Source organism: Stegastes partitus, unplaced genomic scaffold, assembly GCF_000690725.1.
Source record: "Stegastes partitus isolate 25-593 unplaced genomic scaffold, Stegastes_partitus-1.0.2 Scaffold88, whole genome shotgun sequence".
Lineage (NCBI taxonomy): Eukaryota > Metazoa > Chordata > Actinopteri > Pomacentridae > Stegastes > Stegastes partitus.
Window position 1 is genome coordinate 902,417 of NW_007577819.1, and position 10,502 is coordinate 912,918.

At 41.4% G+C, this 10,502-nt stretch overlaps 1 protein-coding gene and 1 non-coding gene across 2 annotated transcripts in view; one reads left to right on the forward strand and one right to left on the reverse strand.

Annotated features, from left to right (window-relative positions):
- itga8 (integrin, alpha 8) overlaps positions 1 to 10,192 on the forward strand; it is a 59,792-nt gene extending 49,600 nt beyond the window's left edge. The window contains exons 24-30 of the mRNA XM_008277070.1: positions 2,259 to 2,364; positions 3,431 to 3,589; positions 7,995 to 8,111; positions 8,205 to 8,318; positions 8,477 to 8,578; positions 8,663 to 8,785; positions 8,872 to 10,192. Of these exons, the coding sequence (XP_008275292.1) occupies positions 2,259 to 2,364; positions 3,431 to 3,589; positions 7,995 to 8,111; positions 8,205 to 8,318; positions 8,477 to 8,578; positions 8,663 to 8,785; positions 8,872 to 8,961 (811 nt within the window). The 3' untranslated portion in view covers positions 8,962 to 10,192. The remainder of the gene's footprint in view (positions 1 to 2,258; positions 2,365 to 3,430; positions 3,590 to 7,994; positions 8,112 to 8,204; positions 8,319 to 8,476; positions 8,579 to 8,662; positions 8,786 to 8,871) is intronic.
- trnal-cag (transfer RNA leucine (anticodon CAG)) lies at positions 7,130 to 7,212 on the reverse strand. The gene has a single exon. It is a non-coding gene; the product is annotated as a tRNA-Leu (tRNA).
- Positions 10,193 to 10,502: the final 310 nt, after the last annotated feature.

Sequence of the window (10,502 nt, forward strand, 5' to 3'; positions counted from 1 at the left end):
CTTATAAACATTGTAAAAGTGGAATTTACACCAGAGCGGTGCAGGTGTACCCACTAAAGTGGACACTGAGTGTGTAACTTGCAGACGTGAAATCAATACAGCCTTTTCCAACATGGGATCTTTCCCCAGGGACTAAGAACCTTTAGAGAAACTCATTGTGTTTCCCCCCACAGGGAACAAGGTCTAAATAGATTTCAGGGAAATTATTTTACCGCCCAGAAAGTCCCTGCTCAAGGGGTAGTACTTTTCAAAACTATAGGTAGTTTCAGGGAGAATGAACATTTCTGATTGCTTGTGTAATCTCAGCATTTCATTTAAAATGCTGTAGCCGTGAGTAGTTTGTTTATTGTTCATTGACATGTAGTAACAGGTGTTTGCAAAAATAACATGAAAAAACATCCCACACGTTTTTCATACAACTGAATCTTCACTGGTCTTTATACCGCAGTGAAACACAAGTGCTTTGGGTGGACATAAATTATATATAAATTATACATATAGCCTCCAGGTCTATAAAGCCAACACAGCCAGCAGGGGGCGACTCCTCTGCTTGCAAAAAGAAGACCAAATCCATGGAAGTCTTTGAGAAAATGACCCGACTTCTTAATTAATCTGTTACCTCAATCAGCGTTTTCCTAAAGAGTTTATGATCTCGATCTTGAACATTTTTTAAATACAGCGTGATGTCATTTACAAATTTTGTTTCCGATTAGAGAAAAATAGACAATATTGGTAAAGCAGGGTATATTTATTGACAAGGCTGTTGCAAGGCCTCCAATTCTCAGTCCAGTCCACCTCCATCCCATCACGTCTGGTTTCAAAATTACAAAATAGTGACGGCTAGAAGCTAAATTCGGGAGTCCACAAACCAGTAGGTGACAATATGGTGGCTACATCCATCTTTTATAGACATTCTATGGTGGACAAGTGGTTTCTAACCCCACAACATGAAGGACACTTTCAGTTTAATGATGTCTATAGGCAGCTTTCCACGGCAGGAAACATGTGAAGTGGTGCGAACATACCCCTAATTGGCCCTTTCAGCCCTTTCCATTGCGGTGTGGGAGCCGACAAAACAACAACAAACAGTAGACACCAGACAAAACCCCAACAGTAGCAAATAGAACCAGAACCACTAATAGAATGGAGGATTTGTTTTGTTTGCCTATATGGTGAATTTTAAGACTGCTACTCAACGCAGACATCGATAGGAGAGGAAAAATGGCACTTGTTGTCGTCTCTGAGTTTAACCAATCAGAGTAGAGCACCACAAAGCAGTTTTTCAGTGTGGTTTAGAAATTTCTGCCTCAGAAAAAGTCGTTTTTCTTCCCTGAAAACGGCCCTGAAAAAGGTTCTATAGGTTAGGCTACCCTAAAATGGACTGCAAGTTCCTGCAGTAGCAAACAGCCTCATGTTGACGTGCAACTCATATAACAACCATCACATTTAAAGCATAACTGGACACTGTTATTGTGACCATGACTTCCCTCTCCTACTTTAACATTACTGTAAAAAACACACAAAAAAACTAAATGGAGCCACAATCCAGCATCTGTCTGTTTCATGCAACAACAACAACAAAAAACTCTTCTAAAGTTTAACTGAAGCTAATTTGAGCAGTTTTTAAGCATTTTTTGTTCCCCATCAACTCTGAAAGATATCTCACCATGCTGAATGTATCTTCCAATAACTCGCTGACAACTTGTTCCTTGTTTTTGAGCCATGCTGCATTTATTTTATTGATCCAGTTTGTTTCATTTTGAGCTCAGTCTCCTCTCTGCTCTGAGTGAACATACCCAAAAAAAAAAGTCTCAGAATTTTTGTCTGCAGCTGAGTCGATCATAGCTTCACTTTTCTGGTGCAAACTGTTAAAAGTCATTTTGAGCTCCAGGACCATTGCAAACTCGAAGATCCGATGATTCTCTTCCTGTTTCTGTGTCTTGCTCTGGTGTAATTTTCTAGATTATTATTTTTTATTTTATTTTATTTTTTTTTTAAAGAAACATGCCTCAAAGCAAGATTTTAGGGATACCAGACTAGTATTTGAGTGTCAGCTTGTTACACAGGCAACAAAGCCTACATGGGGAAAACCAGACAGTGTTCTTCTGTCACTAAAGAGGGAACACTTAAATGAGCCATTACAGTGAGTCAGCATTCATTGAGTTTGTGAGTATTAGATTAAGTCGGACTTAGAAGAAATCCCAGCCTATTACCGTGTATATGCACCGTTTTCACCGAGCCGTTTCTCCTCCCTGCAGGGTGTCTCATCCCTCTCAGGTGGTGCTGCCATTCCCAAACTGGGAACCCAAAGAGAAGCCTGTCAAAGAGGAAGACGTTGGACCACAAGTAACCCACATCTATGAGGTAAATGCAGAAGGGAAAAGGTGCATACTGACATGAAATAGGGGGACTTGTCTGTTTTGTTCCCATTGTCGCTGGTCAGAAAGCATGTCTGAGGTGTTGGAAGCTTAAATTAAGCTAACGAGAGGGTGGAAGGTGAACAGCAGCGCACAGTAAAACACAGTAGCTCTATAAAGAGTCGAGCTCTGGCTGATCAAAGGTCTGCAGCTCAAGAGTAATTACCGAAGGCAGGAAAGAGCGGGAAGGAGGGAAAACAGAGAGAGAGGGAGAGAATAGGCAGTGAGGCGAGCAGGGAGGGAAGAGAGGACGGATGCAAATGTTGCTCCTAAGAGGGACACGGTGTAATAAGTAATAATCACTGAGAGGAAAACAAGGTCAAAGAGAGGCACAGACAAATAGATAGAAGGAGGGCGACTGGCAGACAGACTGGCGACAGTTTACAGTGTGTGCGTCCGTGCGCGCTCCACATGATTTCTTTTTTTTTGTTTTAAATGGACGGCAGCTTCACTGAACCGGAGTGCAGCAGTGTCTGGCCTGTCCTGCAGCTGATAATGATTTTCATTTGCGGTGCTTTTCCCAGTGGGCAGCTGCTTCTAGTTAGAGAGGACAGAGGAGGGTTTTTTTTTTTTTTTTTTCCTTTCTTTGCTCTCGCAGAATTCCTGCCCCGCAGCACTGGGATCATGTCCTGTTTGGATGACTTGCTTCGGTGTTAATGACCTTGTGTGAGGCCATAAATGTGTGTTTGTGTGTAAGAGAGAGAATACAGGTCAGGGTTTTAAAAAAAAAGAAGAGGATTTCTTAAATTGATGGTTGATTTAGGCTCATAAGTCATCCTGATTTTGATGTGGGATGTTGAAGCCGGGGATGCTGTAGGTTTGGTAGTGTTTCAATCCCCAGTGACTGAAGGCTGAATTAGTATCATCTTAATGCAAACACAGGTGGCCTCTGTCATCATCCTACAGTTATGATAACCTGATTATATCCTCAGTCACTTGAGACCAGCTAATAAGACAGAAAGGAATCAAATACTGACAACTGCCTGCTATTTTTTTTTCCCCCCTTTCTCCAGCTCCATAACTTCGGTCCCAGCAGTATTGGGGAGTCTGAGCTTGAGATTGGCTGGCCCTCTCGTTTCCGTGACGAGAACCTGCTGTATGCCATGGAGATTCAAACTGACGGACCAATTAGCTGCCGGACAAACACCAGCCTTAACCCACACGGCCTTCAGGTACCATGGAAACATATGCACGCATATACAAGCTTAGGCATGCAGGCACATATTCAAACACTAATCTCAAGGCCTAAACATAAATGAATATGTTGTTTTTTTGATTGTACACAGATTTGTCCCTGGACCTACTTCAGTTTTTATTTATATCACTGCTGGTAGCTTATTCATACGTCAATTTCTCCATCATTTATACCAACCTATTTAAAACCTAATTGCACCCGTTGTTCTGGCCGCCCTCCAGTTGGCTCATAGCGAGGAGGATGAAGTATCGTGCTTATTAGCAGAAATGCGAGCCGGAATAGTTTCCAATATCTATTAAGCGATCTGTAGAGCAATTTAAAAAGAAAACAGGCAGTTGTTTCAAAAAATGCGAAGCCGTAATCATCTATGAAAACAAAAGAAGCCGCGTGTCGGTTCCTGTTCGTGGACTGGACCAGTTGCAGCAGATACTTAATTTTAACCGACAGTCAGGAATGGTGTTTCAAGCTTCGTGCAATTTTCCACGGATTCCTTTGATTTGATGGGAACCAATAGTGGTGCTCTGTCAGTTTTTAATTAAAGAGGTAGTCATTGCAAAATTAATTTACAATTAATTCACTGTGATGGAGAGACATGACATGGTATTTGACATACATGACTGGATAGATCATCAGGTGAGAGGGTTGCTGCCAAAGTGGGCCAAACCACATATACTAGTTTTAGAGAATAAGGAGGTAAAAAAATTTGTGTTGCTTAAATAATCGGTTGTTGGAGGAGTCACTATATGCATCCAAAGATGTTCCAACACTGTCCAGAGATAGAAACAGCTACTTCGTGAGGACTTATTCAAGTTCTGATTTTGTCGTTCCTTTTGCTGAGTGCCAAAGTGGGCCGTACCACATTTTCTACTTTTTGAGAAAAAAACTGATTCCAGGTTTGTCTTGCTAAACAGCATTGAAGTGTTTACATCATCATAAGGAACTAGAGATGCTTTTGAGGACCATGGGGTAGAAAGAGCAGCTCGGTGGTGGCTTGTTAAGTTTTTATTTTACCTTACCATTCCTACGAGTTGAGTTTTCACGGAGCTTGAGGTACGCTGTCCGCCATCTTGAATCGCAAGTGCTTGCAGGTACCAACAGGCACCTGCAGGTACTTGTGACTACCTGCACCTGCGATATAATGGTCAACAGTTCCTGTGGCTTGATCCAGTTTGCCACTAAATTTTTATGCCAAAACCATTACGGGCCAAACTTCAAAGTCACATCGTGACATTATTAGGGGGCTGTTGGTTGGACCACTTTGCCACAAACTAGTAGACCATAAACATTTATCAAAACAAACATAAAACTCAACTTTGGATTTTTTGTGGTTTGGCCCACTTTGGCACTGAACCCCTCAAGTGAAGTACATAATAACGCTCTAATGAACAAAGGGCAATTTCTAAAATAATAGCAAGAATATCAAATCGTACAAATAGCTAACATCCTAGTTTATGATTTCCTAAACTCTGAAAGTTCCATCCTTGTGTGATGATAATCTAATTTGTGCTTTACTGATGATAAAATAAAAATATCCCAACAGCTGTGATGGAACTCAGGGCTCAACCTAAGGATGACTACTCTGTAAAAAATGATGTAATTGCAGCGTATAAACTCTGTGACCCGATCAAACCTGTCGCCATATTGGGGATAAGTTACAATTAAATGTAGTTATTGAAGTCACGGTTCTTGTTTTCACTCATTGGAGACGCTCATATGGATCCTGGTGCTGCAGGTATTTAATAAACTCAAAGGAAAGAGTCCTACAAACAGCTGGAAGCAACAAACTAAACTTCAGCTCCTGTTTACATCTATTACTGCTGAAACATCTGACCTAAAGTAAAGTTTATTTTTACGGCTATTCCAGTTTGTGATAGATGTGAAATTGAAGACCAAAGCGAATAAGAATGTTTGTTTTTTTTGTGGGATTTTGACACACAAACTATGTCTTTTGCTGTGTTTGGGATGTTTTTGGTCCAGTATTGGTGCTGAAATGTGGAAAAGAAGCCTTCCCCAAAGTCATTTCACAAAACTCAAAGGTTACCAGGTCCAAGCTAGTAAGATTACCATCAAGACTTTAAGAGGAAACGGCACCAGGGTGTTCAATCAGACATGGAGGCGACATATTCAGAGGCGGTCAGATTAATGGAAAAGAGTGCACGTCTGAACGGGGCTTAATTGATTAGTGAAATTATCTGTGGCTTGTTTCTTACTGACTGAAGTGGCCGAGCTACTAACCGCTGGGCTGCAGGAAGAAAAATAAACATTGCTGCGCTTCCAAATTTAGTTGAGTTGAGACAATTCATGTCTGGCCGACGCAGCTTGTTGAATTTTTAAATTTTTTTAAATTAAAATATTCCATCAAGCTGTTCTCCCTGGTCTGTGTCCAAAGCCAAACTCCCGGAGGAGAAACACTGAAAGTCTGTCTCTATCTGTCTGATATCTGAGAGCTGCTGAGACTTGAGGACACTCTTGTCTGTTATCCATCTAGTCTTTTGTTTTCAGGAAATTACATCTCCACAAATCCTGCTTCCAAAAGAGTACAGTTCTTGATCAGATTTCGAAATGTTTTACGCTCGTTTCCACAGCTGGACATAATCTCTTATTTTACTACATCTTAAAGCATCTTTAAAATCCTACTTTACAAGCTTTCTGTGTCTTAAGGGTCCACCATGTCTTTCTCATTGGCTTTGTAGGCTCCATTAGAGCCCATGTGCCATACAGACCTCGATAAAACAACCAATATGTGATAATCTGTGTGTTCTTATGGGTAATTGTCTTTAAAAGGCCCAAACACATGTTTTGAGTTGGAATGATTTAACAAAACACTAACGACTGTGAACACTTGAAGGTTTTTCTTGTTTTCTGTTGTTAATCCTCTCTCATAGTGGCCTTCACTCTGAGGCCCCTTTGGCACCGGACTGTTACCTAAAGACCGATTCATTTGTATTAATTGCAGAAGTTGATGGTGACCTAAATCCTGTGCAAATCTATTTGTAAAGTAAAAATTCCAGCATGAACTTGTACCATAATTCACCTGATACATATTTCCTGTTATAACTTTTGTTCCAGACAAATCGGCGTCTTGGTGATTTGAGCTCTTTTGTTGGGTTTTTTTGTCATCGACCGCACTTTTCTCCAGTCTTTCTCTTACTCGAGAATTATGGAAGCTACACTGGCAATTACAAGGGAAAGTTTGGAGCATTTTGTGTGCAGATTTGGGAGGCTGCACCGCATGGAGATGTACTGACAGGATCCATCCAAAGAGAGATTCCTCAATGGATGTGTCAGTTGTTGCTATTGAAGCCAGTTGAGTGGTCTTTGTGACTGAAGCTCCTGCCCTCTGTGCCTCAACCCTCTTTCAATGTCACGTAGATCTTCTTGTCTTGCCATTTTGATAAAGAAGTCCAAGCTAAGTGGGCCTCCTTTGGATTTTTATACATGCCACAGAAACATAACTGGATGTTATTGACCCAACTGTTCATCCATCTAACAATACTTTATTCATGGAAAAACCTCATGTCAGAAGTGGGATTCGAACCCACGCCTCCAGGGGAGACTGCGACCTGAACGCAGCACCTTAGACCGCTCGGCCATCCTGACACGAGCAAAAGTTATATATTTATCAACCTTGGTCGCAGCAAGCGTATTGTTGGCTTTGGCGGGATCAAAAGTTAATATATCCAGCAGAAAGTGTCTGTAAGCTTGAATAAGGACAGACTTTTCTCGTTAATGTGTCTCACAAAGCACAAAGAAGGGGGAGGTCATTTCTAAGTCACATGACATCCTCAGGTAACACAAATGCATTCAGACCTGCACTGTTGTGTGGTTTTAGGCCACACATGCCCACTTGTTGAGAAGATAGTGACGGATGACTCAACTAAAGTATCACTTTGTTGACCAGTAAATGTGTTGCACCACTAAACTCTTAAATATGCAGTTTTCTCTTTAATGAGGGGTTCATGCAACCCTGCTATAATATTCCTCTTTGACTGTTCTTGCAGACATCATGCACTGACATTTTCACTTCCCTATTAAGCAAGAGTTGGGGTTCTGTTTGTCCTTATATATATACCACAGTAAGCATCACGGTCAACAATTGTGTGCTGTCAACAACAACTTCCTCCCCTGTTGCCTAATTTATTTCCCAGATTTACATGCAGAAGTCACTGTTCCAATTGAAGCCAGGCTGAAGCTCCTGCCTTCTGTGCCCCAACACGCTTTCAAAGTCACTTAGGTCTCTTCACCTTACTATTATGACTGGATGTGTTTCTTCACTTATTTCTTCATGTTTTTCCTTTATGTTAATCATTTATCTGTAAATTTAAAAAAAAAAAAAAAAAACAGTCACATTAAGTGTTGAAATCTCTTCTCGTCTGTTTCAGATCTCTGCTCTCCAGGACACACCGGAGCTCCTGGGTTTCTTGAGGAACACCAGCGGTCCTCCTCACCGCCGCAAGCGATCCGTCAGCGCCGCTCAGAGTTACAGCAGTAAAACCCTGGTGAGCCGCGCATACGCGCCAATTCTCCAAAGAAAACAAACAAAGCCAAATGTTCATTCTCAGGTGCTTGACTTCTTTCCTCTCCTCATGCAGAACTGCACCAACATCTCCTGCCTGAAGATCATGTGTGTGGTCGGGCGGCTGCATCGAAGGCAGAGTGTCGTGGTTAAGATCCGATCCAGACTCTGGGCACATACTTTCCTGCAGGTCAGCGTCTAATTTGTGCTAATTATCACTGTTTGGCACTGTGTTTGTCAGCTTTATCATTATATAACTATGTTAAATCTCCAAATCAAGTCTCTGTAAGATCAAATCTGCAAAAGTCACCTTTTGAATTATGTTTTTTTGTTTTTTTTATTTTATAGAGGCGAAACGACCCCTATGTTCTCAACTCTACTGTGTCCTTCATGGTGATGTCCATGCCTTACCGCATCCAACCAACCACCTTGCCTCAACACAAAACCTCGGTAATATAAAAAAGAGCCATAAAAGTTTGTGTGACTCCAAGAGAGAACCAACAACTGATCAGATCTGTGTCTTTTTTTCTTCAGATGGGGACCCTGGTGTTATGGGGGACTCCTGATGTGTCCTTCGCTGTTCCTCTCTGGGTCATCATCCTGGCCATTCTGCTAGGGCTGCTGGTGCTGGCCATGCTGACGTTAGCCATGTGGAAGGTATTCAAGCAAACACAACCCAACCTTCTCTGTGGTCGTTTAATTATCCAATACCGCACTAAATCGGTAAATGTGATTCCCCTCAGTGCGGCTTCTTTGATCGGGCGAGGCCGCCAGCAGACGACGACGTCTCCGACCAGGAGCAGCTGACGTCCGAGCAAACAGGAGACGCCTAAATGACAGCTTCTGGTTGGAGGACTGTGGTTTTGGGAGGGACGTGCACCTTCTGAATACCGTAAATCAGATCTGTGATCTGTATTAGCTCCTTGGCTGGAGGTCTCCTGCCTCCGTGTTGATGAAAGTGACTGAAAGGACGGACTGAAGGCGGCAACGCCACACAGACTGGGACCAAAGAACAGCGTCCAAAGCAGACAGAGTGGGGCCAACACACTTAACAGGCTCAATCACACACACATGTCCGTTGTTTATTCGCTGTGATGAAGCACCAGAAGTGAAGACAGAACGGACTTTGTTGTGAAGACAATGCTTTAAATGTTTTTGTGTGTCTTTGTTAGTGAGGCACAAAGAGACTTGAGATCAATGCACAAGTGCTTTTGTGAGTGAGTGTGTGTGTGAGTGTGTGTGTGCAGGTACTGTACATATGTATGTGTTTGTTAGGTGCCTCTTGTGTCTTTCTTTGTGCAGTTATTGAGTTATTTCACCACCACCGGGTTTAATTTATCCCAGTTTTCTTCAACTGGACTGTATATCGTTCACACACACACATAAGATGCAGCCACGCGCTTAAACAAAAAGGCACAAAGTGTAGTGAAGTGTATATTTATGAATGTATGTGCAATATTGGGGCATTGTGTGATACTGAGGCTTGTTTACACTGGCATTATTTTATTAGAGCTTAATGTTTTCATTGTTTATGTATATATGTAAGTGACTAATTAGAATATTAAATATTAATATTTGCAAACAACAAAGCATTTCGACTGACTTAAGCCGCCACATAGCATTTAAAAACGTGAGGAGACCAACAAGAGATAAATTATTATTGTCTTATAGTGACTATAGAGTTTTATCTGTGAGGAAACAGACCATATCTTCACCGTCCTGCCCCGCTCGGTAAAGGTTTCCATGGATGTCTTTTCTAACACTGATAAGACTTCAAAAAGTAGCCGCAAAGATAGTCAGTCCATGTCAGAAACACATCACTTTGTAGACAGTCTGAGACTGTGTACATTACTGCACGTACTGTATGACATTTAGCAGTGTGAGTCATGTTGTTTATCTGTTATTGATGCATCAGGCACAGGCAGGCGGAACAAAGTGGTCGGGGCATCAACAGTACCCTGAATTCAAAACTAAATGTAACTGTGTTATGTTTGAGTTGTTTTTCAGTTTTGTATCAAGTGTGAAGTTTTATCAGAATAAAGTTCTGTTTGATTACTGACTCTGGTCATTAGGTAAGTGGGCTTCACATGTTCCTGTTCAGCATGAAGCTAGAAATGAAATTATGTGTTTTCTGCAAAAGAGCACAGAAATGTAATATAATTAGAATAACTTGCTAATCTTCAGTCGTATCTTCCTCAATGCAACAGAATCTATCACTCATATTAACATAGACTCACATTTTTTGAGTTTTTTCCAATTTGGTAGCCTGTAATTGTTTGCGGTATGCAGGCTACATCCTCTTTTTTTAGTATTTTTATTACAATATATGTGCTATTTGTATATAATAGTTGGATGTAATTATAAACGGTGTATT